The sequence below is a fragment of the Bos taurus genome, chromosome 11 (assembly GCF_002263795.3).
Source record: "Bos taurus isolate L1 Dominette 01449 registration number 42190680 breed Hereford chromosome 11, ARS-UCD2.0, whole genome shotgun sequence".
Classification (NCBI taxonomy): domain Eukaryota; kingdom Metazoa; phylum Chordata; class Mammalia; order Artiodactyla; family Bovidae; genus Bos; species Bos taurus.
In genome coordinates this window covers 32,755,214-32,770,383 of record NC_037338.1, presented here as the reverse complement: position 1 = coordinate 32,770,383, position 15,170 = coordinate 32,755,214, and the positions used below count along the sequence as shown (strand labels likewise).

The 15,170-nt window shown below is 43.3% G+C and overlaps 1 protein-coding gene across 22 annotated transcripts in view; it reads left to right on the top strand.

Moving 5' to 3' along the window:
* Positions 1-15,170, top strand: part of NRXN1 (neurexin 1) — a 1,252,733-nt gene that overhangs the window by 757,748 nt on the left and 479,815 nt on the right. For 2 of the 22 annotated variants that reach the window (XM_024998307.2, XM_024998306.2), the window contains exon 1: positions 3,376-4,670. In XM_024998307.2, coding sequence (XP_024854075.1) covers positions 4,427-4,670 — 244 coding nt within the window. In that variant the 5' untranslated portion in view covers positions 3,376-4,426. 22 annotated transcript variants of the gene reach the window in all.

The following is a 15,170-nucleotide window of genomic DNA, read 5'->3' as shown; positions in this document are numbered from 1 at the left end:
TAAACACCCGCCTTCCCAGTTGAGGTCAAACAAGGCAACATTCTGCCTTCAGCTTATATTGTAAACAAATGTCCTTTGTGTGGTCTATTTAGTACCATATTTTTCACATTTCTGTTCTTTTTGTTGGTGATTTTGCTGTTTAAAACAGTCCCTAAACATAATGTTGAAGTGCTGTTTAATGTTCCTGAGCGCAAGAAAGCCATGATATGTCTTACGGAGAAAATAAGTAGGTTAGAGAAGCTTCATTCAGGCTTAAGTTATAGTGATCTTGGCTCTGAATTCAGTGTTATGAATTGACTATATATATATATATTTTTTTTTTCAGTGAAAATGTCTTTAAACAGAAAACAATAAAATAAGGTTATATATCAATCTGTTGATGAAAATACTGTGACCAGAGACTTGTAGGAACCTAACCCATAGGAGCAATGGTTTGTATTCCCTAAATCAGTGTTCATAGTCACTTTTTAGACCATAATTTCTGTAAATAATGACAATTGACTATATGCATTAAGAGATACATTTTCATTTCACAAATGCCGGGCACTAGAGGGAGTACAAATGAAGGTTTGTCTCCTCTCCCCTTCAGGAATCTACTATCTAGTTAGGAAGGGAAGGACAGATCATCACGCTTAACCAGGCTATCAGAGAACCATGCAGTGCTCTACATATCTATAGATGGAAAGGAACCAGATGAATGGTGTAGGCCCATCAGCTCCAATATGTTAGACCTCTACAGAACGAGAGACATACTGCCTGTACCCCGTGGAGTGTTTGATATATTTTAAAGCCCACTCTCATTAAATATTACATTATACCCTTCCTGCCCTGTGGGATTGTTAGGAAAGACAGGGACATGACTGTTTTATAAAGGAAGCCACAGAGCCTTGGGGAGATGCTAGGTTACTAATGTGACATAACCAGTATTTTAAATGGCAGTGCCAAGAAGGCAGCCCAGATTTCCCATCTCCTAAATTAGTGCTCCTCATTTTTCCTTTTGAAGCTTACTGGATATTTTAAAAATGGATATTTACAATCTAGTGAATTAAAACCCACATGCTAAAAAGTAACAAAATGAGAGAAAATGGATTGGGGATAAGGATGGGAACAGGACACAGTGGAAAGTGCTGGATTTGGGTTCTCTTGATCTTTAAGCAGTTGTGGTAAGTTGGGAGACATGGTGTATTTAAACAGATAAAAGCACCTTCACTAGCCTGACTAAGCTATTTAGGCTATGGTTTTTCCTGTGGTCATGTATGGATGTGAGAGTTGGACTATAAAGAAAGCCGAAGAATTGATGCTTTTGAACTGTGGTGTTGAAGAAGACTCTTGAGAGTGCCTTGGACTGCAAGGAGATCCAACCAGTCCATCCTAAAGGAGATTAGTCTTGGGTGTTCATTGGAAGGACTGATGTTGAAGCTGAAATTCCAATACTTTGGCCACCTGATGTGAAGAGCTGACTCATTTGAAAAGACCCTGATGCTGGGAAAGATTGAGGGCAGGAGGAAAAGGGGATGACAGAGGATGAGATAGTTGGATGGCATCACCGACTCGATGGACATGGGTTTGGGTGGACTCTGGGAGTTGGTGATGAACATGGGGGTCTGGTGTGCTGCGGTTCATGGGGTTGTAAAGAGTCTGACACGACTGAGCAACTGAACTGAGCTGAACTGAACCATTATGTTTTCAGTAAAATAAAGTAAACTTTTGCCAAGGATGTAAGGTGTTGGAATGCTACACATTTGATTAGGCAGTCCCTGTACACCGGTAACATAGTGACCACCAGAGTCCCAGGATTGACTCTGAATGAACTAGGAAGCAGTGCTGCTGCTGCTGCTAAGTCGCTTCAGTCGTGTCCGACTCTGTGTGACCCCATAGACAACAGCTCACCAGGCTCCCCCGTCCCTGGGATTCTCCAGGCAAGAACACTGGAGTGGGTTGCCATTTCCTCCTCCAATGCATGAAAGTGAAAAGTGAAAGTGAAGTCGTTCAGTCGTGTCTGACTCTTAGCGACCCCACAGACTGCAGCCCACCAGGCTCCTCCGTCCATGGGATTTTCCAGGCAAGAGTACTGGAGTGGGGTGCCATTCATCTAAATGACCAATTGGGTGAGTGGATGATTTGTATCAAATCCTTCTAGAACTCCTTTTTTCAATACATAATTTTGTTGGCATAAGGGATTATATAGACAGTAAGTAGCCTGTGAGAGGTAGTGCTTACTCAGAGTTGTTTTCCTTTGTCTTTAAATAGGAATAAACACACAAAAAAGTCCAGCCACTAGTCATGCCATAGTTTTTATCTTCTTTTAGAAACCAGGGAACTGTTTTAATCATACTTCCATATCTTGTCTACTAGCCGTCAGTGCAGGGAAGGCAATGGCACCCCACTCCAGTACTTTTGCCTGGAAAATCCCATGGACAGAGGAGCCTGGTAGGCTGCAGTCCATGGGGTCGCTAAGAGTCAGACACAACTGAGTGACTTCACTTTCACACATTGGAGAAGGAAATGGCAACCTACTCCAGTATTCTTGCCTGGAGAATCCCAGGGACGGGGGAGCTTAATGGGCTGCCTTCTATGGGGTCGCACAGAGTCAGACACGACTGAAGCAACTTAGCAGCAGCAGCAGCCGCTGCCAGTGACTGTGGTCGTCATGGCTAAGTCTACTTGCCATGCTAAGATTTTTACTCTCAGTTGTGTGTTGTCTTTTCCAGGACACATGGTTTCAGGTTAAAGATTCTTCATTTCACCAATAGAATATAATGTCCTCTCTTCCTTAGGGGTACTAGATTAAGGAATTTTTATTTCCTGATTTGTTGGTGTTATTTTCCTTGTGAAACATGATAATAGAAAAGCAGAACTGCATCCATATAAAAGATCTTCATAGCTGTGCTTTTACAGAGATCTTGGGGGTTCTTAAAGAACCCTAAAATGTTGGACCAAGACACAGTCTCATTCATACTGTTTCTTTCTTCTGTCATCCGTTCTCAGCTGTCTCCTTCTCTCTCTTATTCTCTCTTTTTCTGTCTCTTCCTCAATGGCCAGATTTACTCCTTCCTTTTCCTCCTTGTGTAGTTTGGCTCCCTGCACTTCTACTGCCTTATATGAAATAGGATATTGTAGTAGGAACCAGGGCTCTTTGTTATGAGTAATATGTGTAATTAACAGATCATCAAAACTGATGCTTGAGTAGATGGTGTCAAGCCATATTTCGCAGATTCGGTTTGAACACCTGGCAGAACAAGTTTGGTCCAATAAAAAGAGCCGAATTCTTTCTCTTTTAAGAGCTCTCAAGACACTGGTTACATCTAAACCGTAGGGGTAGGGGAAGGGTGCCATTTGCCGTTGTAATTCAGACGGCGGGATCACCTGGCAGAGGAGGGAGAGTTGCCTTTTAGGTGTTCCCCGCATCGCGGTACACGTGTCCCTTTGATGTGTGGAGAATGCTTGAGAGAGGCAAAGCAGGGCGATTTTTGTGGGAAGCTAGACCAGCCTCCCTCGTTACATAGGCTCGTCCTCTGCATTGCATCCGAGCTTCAGTGATTTGCTGTTTGGAGACTGCAGATTTGCATAGAGCCCCTCGCTTCGCCAGCTTGTGTGGTTTTTCTTCTCTCTCTTTTTTTTTCTTTTTCTTTTGCTCCCCCCCCCCCCCCACCTCGCCCCACTCCTTTGTCTGCTTCTGCTTTTCCCCAGCTCTCTTTCCCCCGTTCGATCCCTGCTTCTTTCGTAAGGGTGCACTCTTCCCTCTGAACCCCTTGCCGGGCGTAAGTGTCAGGAGGCGGCGGACGCGGAGATTGCCTCGGGAGCAGGCGATGCGCGCCGCTGCTCCGCGCGCTGCCCGGGGGAGGCTGGCGCGAGCAGGCGAGCCGGCCCGAGCTGAATGGAGCGAAGGGGCGCCTGGAGTCCATGGGGTCTGCTTCTCCCTTGAAAGGAGGTTGGGCCGGCGAAGTGGCCTCCTCGGTTCCCACACACAATGCTAAACGGATTTACCTAGTGGATTCGCGGTGGATGGCTGTCATGTAGAAGTGAGGACCCTCCGGGAGGAGCTTTAAACCATTTCCCCGCTCCCCACCCCCGGCACGCACTCGCCCGAAACTCTTTGGGAGTATCTCTCGAGAACCTGGAGCCCTGGAAATCTGGGAGCAGCCGCCCGCTCCGCGCTTGCTGTTCCCCGGGACTGCCTTTCCGGACAAGCCCCTATCAGCTGCATTCGCCTCGGCTATGTTTCGGAATCTTTGGGGTGCAAGGCACGGCGGACTCCAGGACCCCGAGAAGACTGTCCGAAAGAGGGAGAGGATGGGTGCCCTGGCGCGGTGAGGCGGCCGGCCCTGCAGCCCACCCTGAGCTGCCCGCTCCCCAGCGCCCTCTCCCCTCCCCGCGCCCCAAACTTTGCCTCCCGCGGCGGCGGCCCCTCGGCGGGCGCCCCGCCATGTACCAGAGGATGCTCCGGTGCGGAGCCGAGCTGGGCTCGCCTGGGGGCGGCGGCGGCGGCGCGGGGGGGCGCCTGGCCCTGCTCTGGATAGTCCCGCTCACCCTCAGCGGCCTCCTAGGAGTGGCTTGGGGGGCGTCCAGTTTGGGAGCGCACCACATCCACCATTTCCATGGCAGCAGCAAGCATCATTCAGTGCCTATTGCAATCTACAGGTCACCGGCATCCTTGCGAGGCGGACACGGTGGGTCTGCGATGCCAAGTTCTCGCGGGCTACTCCCTCGCTCCCCGCTTCCAACCCTGCACTCGCTTCTCGGCCCTTAAGGCTCGGAGAAATGGGAGCGCGAGGGAGGGAGGTGCATTTGGGTGTGTTTGGTGGGAGCCACTTATCTCTTTGAAGACAATAGAAAGGGGTTGGAGGAAGGCGTCGCGGGTGTTTGTGGTGAGGGGTGGGAGGGGCGTTCCATGTCGGGGGGTGTCGGGAGAGAGATGTGGGCACCTATTAAAGGACCATCCCTGGTCGGGCGCCTGGGCCCCGCGGGAAGGGGGCGTTACTAGCGAGAAGGTCACTCAGTGTGGCCGAATAGGGGACCGAGCTCTGCCCAGGGACCTGAGCTCCCGAGAGAGGAGCGCTCTGCCGAACCTTTTGTCTGTGCTGTGTGCTGCCCCACCTCCTGCCCATCTTCCCTGGTCTGGGGGAAGGAGAGGTTCCAGCCCGCACGTTCCTCCAAAGAGCATCCAGACTGCAGTGATGGTGGCAGGTCCCGGGACTCACTCAACAGGAGGCTATTTCCACTTGTCCCCACCTCTTCTCTTAATTGGAGAAGGTAGGAAGGTGGTGGAGGCACCCTCTCTTATGATTGCCAGACCCTACCCAGTTTAGAGAGGACCCCTGAACCCCATCCGCTTTTCCCCATCCCTCACACTTATATGCTTCTTTTTGGATCATGTCTGAAGGCTGTTGGGATAAGGGAGGTCCTGTGTCCTCCTTCCTCAGAGTGTAGTGTTCCCCAAAGAGGGCAGGTGGGTCAGTGCTGGCTGGTATAATTAAGCTAGGAGGTCTGCCTGGAGGAGGAGAAGTTAGAACAGAGAGAATTGTTCTCCTCACCGGGAATTCCTTTGTAAAGAGCAGAGTATGGAGGAAAGCTTTGGTTGGCAGGTTTCTTCTCCAGAATGGCCAGCAGTGTAAAGCCAGGTTCCTGGCATCTTCAGATAAATGCCTATTTCAGATTCTCTGAGTTTTCAATAAATAAAACATCAGCAGTTTGTGTGTGTGCGTGTGTGTGTGTGTGTGTGTGTGTGTGTGTGTGTCTTCCCCCAGTCCCAATTTTTCTTTTCCCCTGGTGTAAAGTCTGTTACTTTAAGAAGCAAGGTGAAAGTTACGGACATTCTTTTTACATCTTTTTCTCCCTCTTTTGCTTGCGGGGGCCCCTTTCCCTTTCAGACTTGGTTCCTCACTGAACCCTTTACCCCTCCCTAGGGAATTCCTCTCCCGCCCCCCCCCCCCCCCCGCCCCCCAGCAGCTGCTAGTTACAGCAGAATGGCCCCTTCCCCAGGGAAGGCTTCCCACCTGGAGACAGTTCTGGTTAGATGTGAGAGGCTACAGCCCAACCCAACTGAGGAGAACAAATCCCCTGGGCATCTTCCTTAGGAGTGGCTGAGACACTTACAATGGGCCCAGGAATCCCTTCCCTTCCTTCTCCCAGTTGCCTCTCTAGGACTCTCTCCAGTTCAGCGTGCCTAGGATGGAGACCTGAGTGATGCCTCCAAAGGGTTGTTTTTTTTTTGGCACAAAGTGACAGGAAGGAAAGATCCCTCTGAAACAGCAAGGAGTTGCCTAGCTCTCTTCCTTGCCCACAGTATCCTGGTAGCTTGCGGCTCCCTTTCCCGGGTGCAGTCCTTACCCACTGCCCGGCCTTTGTGCAAAATTGTGTGAACCCGGAGGAAAGGAGGCGAGCCCGGGCGCGGGCGGGGCAGACAGCGTGGGTGGGTGCGGTGAGCCAGATGGGGTATGCGAGAGGGTGGGGCACCTAATTGTACCAGTGGGGAGCGCTTGGCTAATAATCTTGTATGCATATTAACTTCTTTGCTGCGGCTCTGCCTGTCTCCCAAGGGATGTGGCTGAAATGGGAGGGCATCCGGGGGTTGTGGGAAAAACAGAAGACCAAGAGGGGCCCCGCCGTGGAGAGGCACCCTGGTCCTCCTACCATTGCAGCTTCTGCCCCAGTCAGGCGCCCTCTGCTGGTCTCTGCAAACACTTCCTTCCCACCAGAATGTAGTGATTCTGTGCGTGAATGAAAAACCAGGCGTATCTATCGCTGGGAAAGGGAAAGGATGGATGGATGGCGGAGGGAATTGTATGTGAGCAGCAGTTGGTATTATTGAGTCAGAAAACTTTCTCTTTCCTTCGAAGGTTCTGTTGTATGGTCATATTTTTTTTTTCTTTTTGAAACTCTCACACCCTTCTCACACATACTTTTGGAAGAAGCTTTCTGATATTCTTTTTTTTTTTTTTTTTCCTTTTTTAATCAGGGTAGCAAACTTACAGTCAGTAGCCAACCTCCACCAAATAAAAGCAGCTGTGGGTTTTTCGTACTTTCTCTCTTCTCTCCCTTGAACGAGGGGTAAACTCTTGTCTAGAGAACAACTGAGGCATGTTAAGGATGAAATAAGCCTCTGAGGGTGGAAGATGGAGAGACAGGAGTGAGGTGGAGACGCGACTGAGGTGGGGATGCAGAGAGGCTGAGAGCAGAGCAGGTAGGGTGATGGCTTAAAAGAAACCTAATAAGAAAGAGGTGATGTTGAATTTGTTGGGTCAATAAACTCTCTGAATATTCAGCTAATTAGAGAGAGAGCCCACAAGGAAATAATCTCTGAGCCTCATAGATGAGGGTGAAGGAAAAGCACAAAGGTGAGTGACAATATGATAAACTCCTGGCTGAAAATCAAGGCAGGTGTAAATGAAGTTTGGCTCAAAAATTGAGACTATGGCAAATATACATATATAGATGAACACACGAGCTACCCTGTTTGCTTATAATAGGATTTTGTGGAATCATGAGACATTTTTCTCATAACAGGGAAAGCATGCATGTGCTCAAACGTGTAAAAGAAAAATCATGTGTGGTGTATTCAAGGGAACAAAATTGAGTCTCCTCTCTGTGTTTTGAAAACTGCTGGGTTGACTGTCCAGGTCCATTCTTCTTCATTTTCTCATCATGCCATGCTTCATTTGCACTATTACGAGGTGTCACTTACAAGGATTGCGGGGTGCTGAAAGCACTCATCGCTACCCTGAGCATCTTTGTGCAAGCTGACCCAGTTGCAGAGATTATGATGAGGATTTTTTTTAATGAATATGAGAAGCGGGTTTTGAGATCACTGCAAGATCCTATTTTATTTTGCATGTACTTAAATATATAAAGGTTGAAAATACCTCCACAGAAAAACTCAATTTTCCTAGTCAAATAAATGGAGAACTATGTGACTGTAAATGATAAAAAGCAAGCCTGCTTGTAATTAAGACTGCTACTGAAAGCCAGCAAGAGTTCAGAATAAGCCAGTGTGTTCAGTTGGTATTGCTTTAGTGAGGTGCCATATGTGCTGAGCATAGAATGATGTCAGTACGATGCTCAGGTTTTTATCTCTGCTCCTGGATTTCCTAAGTACCTCTGCATACTTTCAAAAATAAGCTTAGAGCATCTCAATAATTTCAGGAGATAAAGGAAAGAGAAAACCATCATAGGAATGAACATAGCAGCGCCAGCCGTTCTCCTCCCACTAGTATGAGCTCCGGAAATTTTACCGCCATGATTAGCTTATACTATTAAAGGGCTTTCCCAGAAGGGAATGTTAACAGATTTTAAAAAGTGTGGTTTATAATTGAGGTAGCCCAATGCGCTTCTATAAGGAAAATAATTGTATCTTAAATTGATAACATTTCTCTTTCAGAAGCACTTTCATACACACACTAAACTTCTAAAAAGTATGGGCGCTTTTGGAGGCAGTTTGAATACCCTTTTCCTTGTAGGGATACTGAGGCACACCACAGGGGTACCGAAATATACAGCCAAGTCTCTAGTTGGAGTCAAAGAGGAATTAGAATCAACTCTGCACAGCCCATAGCCCAGAGCAATTGCATGAGCTCAGAGCTTTTGAAACTTGAACTGAGAGGGTCCTCCATGTGCTTTCATGGTTAATCTCTTGGAGTAGAAATCATTATCAAGGATCAGGACTTCACATCTTGCTGCCAGCATGTATTAACGATAGTGGATACTGTGAGAGAGGCTGATGGCATCTGCCAGGTGTCTCATGGATCACTTCATTGATTCTGAGGAGGTTTTTGTCTTCCTCACAGTCGGGAGGGTGCTGTATGATAGAGTGATCCCTTTGCTCTTTTGTCTAGCAACCAAGAGAGTTAACAACACCTTTCAAAATATACTTGACTTTACTGTGTTGAAGAATAATTTTGCTTTCCTGGTAATTGATTCATATGTGTAACTCAGAACACTTTTAGCTATGAATATTCTGCTAAAGTAGGTAAACCTACCCCACATTTGTTCCTTATTTTGGCTTCTTGGACAAAAGTGTGGATCTCTGCCATGATATTTTAGACAAGCTTCTCAGCTAATCCTCCTGGAAGAATCCTTGAATTAATTATGGCCCAAGTAGTCCAAGACTCTAGTGTCTCAGTTGCCCTTAACTTTAATATATTGATTTCTTCCATTCATTCATTTGGTAATATGTGCATGTTTTTGTGTTTGTGCACCAAATATCATGACAGGTCAGGTAACAAGGGGGACATTGGTAGCAGAGGGGAGAGAGGAGGAACTAATATACCCAATCATGACTATCAAAAATTTTTGCAATTTAGTTCCAAAAATACAGCAAGCTATTGTTAGAAAGGGTTCATCTTTAAACAAACTTGCCCTTTAAAAACAAATAGCCTCTGAGCATAAATACAGAAGCTATAAACTTTATGTATATGTAGAAATCATCCAGGGCTCAACATGAAATGATCTGATGAAAACATCAACATAGTGAATTTTAGCTACATCACTTTGCATTATCCTTTAATGTTAATGTTCCAGAAAGAGCTCCTTACACAATTGCTTTCCACCAAGTAGCTGCATATATTTCCTCTAACAAAAACAGAGCTTTTTATTTTTCAAATAGAAATAAGGCTTATTTTGCAAATGTATTTAAGGCAGGGGATTCACTGATTTAAGTTCACACTAATGTATTAACAAAAGTAGTTGAGGCAGCTCGGTCTGGTGAAGATAATTCTCAAAATCATTATCTATGTGAAAATTTGGCCACTGCCAATTTCTCACCTTATATAAATTCACTAACTTCCTTATCCTCCCTAAGACTGTTTTCTCAACCTCACTTCAGTTCAGTCCCTCAGTCGAGTCCGATTCTTTGTGACCCCGTGGACTGCAGCACGCCAGGCCTCCTTGTCCATTACTAACTCCTGGAGCTTACTCAAAATTCATGTCCATTGAGTCAGTGATGCCATCCAGCCATCTCATCCTCTGTCGTCCCCTTCTCCTCACGCCTTCAATCTTTCCCAGCATCAGGGTCTTTTCCAATGAGTCAGTTCTTCATATCAAGTGGCCAAAGTATTGGAGTTTCAGCTTCAACATCAGTCCTTCCAAAGAATATTCAGGACTGATTTCCTTTAGGATGGACTGGTTGGATCTCCTTGCAGTCCAAAGGACTCTCAAGAGTCTTTCCCAACACCACAGTTCAAAAACATCAATTCTTTGGTGCTCAGCTTTCTTCATAGTCCAACTCTCACATTCATATATGACTACTGTAAAAACCATAGTTTTGACTAGATGGACCTTTGTTGGCAAAGTAATGTCTCTGATCTTTAATATGCTGTCTAGGTTGGTCATAACTTTTCTTCCAAGGAGTAAGCATCTTTTAATTTCATTGCTGCAGTCACCATCTGCAATGATTTTGGAGCTCAAAAAAATAAAGTCTGACACTGTTTCCCTATCTATTTGCCAGATGCCATGATCTTCGTTTTCTGAATATTGAGCCTTAAGCCAACTTTTTCACTCTTCTCTTTCACTTTCATCAAGAGGCTCTTTAGTTCTTCTTCGCTTACTGCCATAAGGGTGGTGTCATCTGCGAATCTGAGGTTATTGATATTTCTCCCGGCAATCTTGATTCCAGCTTGTGCTTCCTCCAGCCCAGCATTTCTCATGATGTACTCTGCATATAAGTTAAATAAGCAGGGTGATCATATACATCCTTGACGTACTCTTTTCCCAATTTGGAACTAGTCTGTTGTTCCATGTCCAGTTCTACCTGTTGCTTCCTGACCTGCATACAGATTTCTCAAGAGGCAGGTCAGGTGGTCTGGTATTCCCATCTCTTGAAGAATTTTCCAGTCTGTTCTGATCCACACAGTCAAAGGCTTTGGCATAGTCAATAAATCAGAAATAGATGTGTTTCTGGAACTCTTTTGCTTTTTCAATGATCCAGCAGATGTTGGCAATTTGATCTCTGTTTCCTCTGCCTTTTCTAAATCCAGCTTGAATATCTGGAATTTCACAGCTCACGTACTGTTGAAGTCTGGCTTGGAGAATTTTGAGCATTACTTTGCTAGCGTGTGAGATGAGTGCAATTGTGCGGTAGTTTGAGCATTCTTTGGCATTGCCTTTCTTTGGGATTGGAATGAAAACGGACCTTTTCCAGTCCTGTGGCCACTGCTGAGTTTTCCAAATTTGCTGGCATATTGAGTGCAATTTTTCAACCTATAAAATGAAAATACAATGAGTTACATCTCCATGAAGAATAAATAGGACCATGGATTTGTTAAGTGCTCAGATGATAATAGGCCCCCAAAAAATGTTTGTTAAAAAAAATTTGTTTCTACATTTTGATATTGTGAAGGATGTTACAGTAACATGGGAGTGATGACATCTGCAGAATCCTAATTTCAATTGTTTTTGATAAATAGATAGAAATGGGGTTGCTGGATCAAACAATGGTTGTATTTATAATTTTTTGATTAACACCCATACTATTTTTCACAGTAGCTGTAGCATTTTGTATTCCTACTCATAGTGTATATGGGTTCCAGTTTCACCTCTTTGTCAAAATTTGTCTTTTTGATAACAGCCATCTTAACAGGTGTTAGGTGATATCATACTGTGATTTGGATTGAATATATAAAGAAAACGTGGAATATGCATTCAACCTTAAAAAAGAAGGATATTCTGTAGTATGTTGCAACATGGATAAACTTTGAGGGTGTTACGCTGAGTGAAATAAGCCAGTCTTAGAAAGAAAAATGCTGCATGATTCCACTTATATGAAACATCTAAAACAATCAAATCCATAGAATTAGAGGACAGAATGGTGGTTCCTAGGGCTGGAGAAAAGAGGAAATGAAGTAGTTTCTAGTCAACAGGCATAAAGTATCAATTACACAAGACGAGTAAGTTCTACAGATCTTCTGTACAACATTGTGACTACAATTAACAATACTGTATTGTACGCTTAAAATTTTCCTAAGAGGGTAAACCTCATGTTAAGTGTTCTTACCATGATAAAATACACTTTTAAAAAATTGTAAGAGATTTCAGAGCGAATACATATGTAGTAGGAAAAACCAGATCTTGAAATCAGGAATTCTGGTTCTGATTCAACCAGTAATGTGTGTAAATGTGTGACTTCTGGAATTCAATCACAGCTTTGAACCTCACTTCTCTCCCAGCTCTAAAGTTTGGGGAGCACATTCCTCTCATTTTATAGATGTGACAATAGAGCTGTAAATAATGTGAATGAACTGAATTCATAGAATCAAAGCAAATTGGTAACAGAGTTGGAAGTAGAACCCTCATCTTCTAACTCATCTTCCTCCTTGTTTAGAATACTCTTCCCAGAAGCCTGTGCTCCAGCAGTGAGGAGGGGCTCTACTCGTTTATCCAGTTTTTCCTGAACACTGGATAACCTAAGACAGTTTGAACCTTGGTCCTTGAGAACAGAATACAGCAACTGAACTTAATTCCTATAAAGAAAACCATCTTTATACAGTCAGCTATCAGTGCCTCATTTACACTCCATTGTGTGCCTTCTTTTAATGAAAGACATAATTGTTTCTAGAGGTGTTAAGGATCTCAATAGTAATGTTGAGAGTGGCATTTTATATTGTTTTGTCATTCATATGCTTTTTTTTTTTTAATTGGACAAGATCCTTTTCAACTTTGAGGTCTTAAGATTCTTTTGGCAATAAGGATCTCTTAAAATCCTCATACTCTTGCCTTTTCCCAGAACTTCATTGATTGTAAACATGCTGTAACTGGAGATATTTTTGCAAAGATTGTATACAGACTCCTTAAGCCATCCAGTTGTCCTCATTAGGTAGAGGTGCCTTTTTTAGCTGCACAGGAGCCTGATGTGCGGGTCAGGCTCAGGGTAACTTGCTGAGTACTTACTTGCCTGTCAACTAAGGTCCTACAGAATATCTCTTAGAAAAGCACCTGCTTCCTTTCACGTGGTCTTTTAGCTGAGTTCTTTTTTGGGCTGTGTAGGGTGAAGAGTATTTCTCCACACCAAAATCAATAATAGCTTTTTAAAACATTATATTCCCTCACAAAATGCAAGAGTTTTTTCAGTGTTGATCAAATAACAATTCCATCAAGCTTTTGACAGAACTTGGTAAAAATAGCTGGATTTTATGTATATATTTCCACAGAGCCCTCATGTAAAGTGTGTCGTTTAATCATCATCATAACCCTAGCAGGACTTATGATCACCATTTGCTGACAAGAAGACAGATTTAGAGAGGTGAAGATTCTTCCAGGGTCACTTAATTAAGTAGCCCCAGTACTTTTTGCTTTCTCACTCCAATATGTTAAGAGGCAGGATTTTGAAAAGAATATGGCATGCGAATTTAGAAAACCTGAGTTTTGTCTCACTCTCATCATTTTCCAAGTCATTACTTCAAAAAAGCAACAAAAAATTGTTTCTTCATCAAGAATGCTGCTGTTGCTGCATCGCTTCAGTCGTGTCCAACTCTGTGAGACCCCGTAGACAGCAGCCCAGCAGGCTCCCTCGTCCCTGGGATTCTCCAGGCAAGAACACTGGAGTGGGTTGCCCTTTCCTTCTCCAATGCATGAAAGTGAAAAGTGAAAGTGAAGTCGCTCAGTCGTGTCCGACTCTTAACGACCCCATGGACTGCAGCCCACCAGGCTCCTCCATCCATGGGATTCTCCAGGCAAGAGTACTGGAGTGGGGTGCCATTGCCTTCTCCCTCATCAAGAATAAAGTTAATCAAAAAAGATAGTTAACTCAAATAGTTGTTAAGAATTTCAGGTGAGTATAGATATGAAATTTATGTTTCCATTCAGGTAGAAGAACTTTTACTTAATATTGCATTTTGATATTTAGCTGAAAAGTAATAGTAAGGGGGGATGGATTAAAAAATAAGGACCATTATAAAGTTCAGCATAAAGCACTATACTCAGGCAGTGATAAATAATGTAATATTAGCCATGTAATAATGATAAAACACTTTATGACTAAAATGATGATTCCTGGACAAACTTCCTTTTAATCACTAGCTATACAGGCAGCCAAGAAGAACCTACTATGTCTATTGTATGAACTTAATATCTGTGGATTTTTGAATTGGAACTGAGGTAGAAAGGTTTTTCTCCAGTGTGCAGTCAAGATACTTGGTTATGTACATATTACGTTTTACATGAAGCTTCTATGAATCTTGTAGACATTTTCATTGCAAAACTCAGTATATTAGATCTTTTTTGGCTATGGGATCTCCAGTATAAATGTATTATATAATGTGACCCACAGTTTTTAAAAGCAAGGTTATGGACTTTGTGTTCATGTACATATTTGGTGACTTGTTTTCCCATGTAACTAAATTGATGAATAAGTATTATGCTATATCTTGGAAAATGATCATTGAGAAAGAAATAGACCTTTTTAATAAATGATAAGGCAGTGATTTTTCATGTGTGGTAGAATACAGGCAGTGACATCACTAACTTGGACACTACTTCTGACAGTTATTTTGATTGTTTGAGTTGCCATTGGACTAACTTTGGTGCATGTAATTATTTATGTGGTTCAGTCTGTCTTGGCTATTAGTTACCATTTAGTCATCATGACTACAAGATTCAGAACTGCTAGAAAAGAAAAGTGGTATTTCTGATGCTTCTTAACGCTGAAATGGTTTTGAATTCATTTTAATTTTACATTAATTCATCTTAATTTTACATTAAGATTGCATTATCCATGTAGTTCCACAGCATGAAGCACATTGTTATGAGTGATTGTGATGATGTTCTAAAAATGCATTTAGGGCAAAAATGGAAACTCACTGTCCTGGTACTCATATACTATTCAATTAGCACTTTTATTTGGGTAAGCAGCAGGACCTTTTAAAGAAATATGTCATTTTCCTGAGGAACTTCTCTTTTGGATATTTTAAGAAAAATGCTCTCGTTCATATCTATGTCATTTTATATGTAGTTATACTTTTCAATTATAAGTTATATTACAAGCTGGTATAGAGAAATAATACCAACGCATGACTAGTTTAAATGCCTCTGGTGATTTTTATCTGGAAGGTATATTATAGAAATTAAACTTTGTAGTTGCTTTGCAGAACACTATTTAGTAGTCTACATATTTTATATTTCATATTGATTTCTGAAAGTCTTGCCATTTTAGACTCTTTGAGCCTAGATACTCACTGTAAATT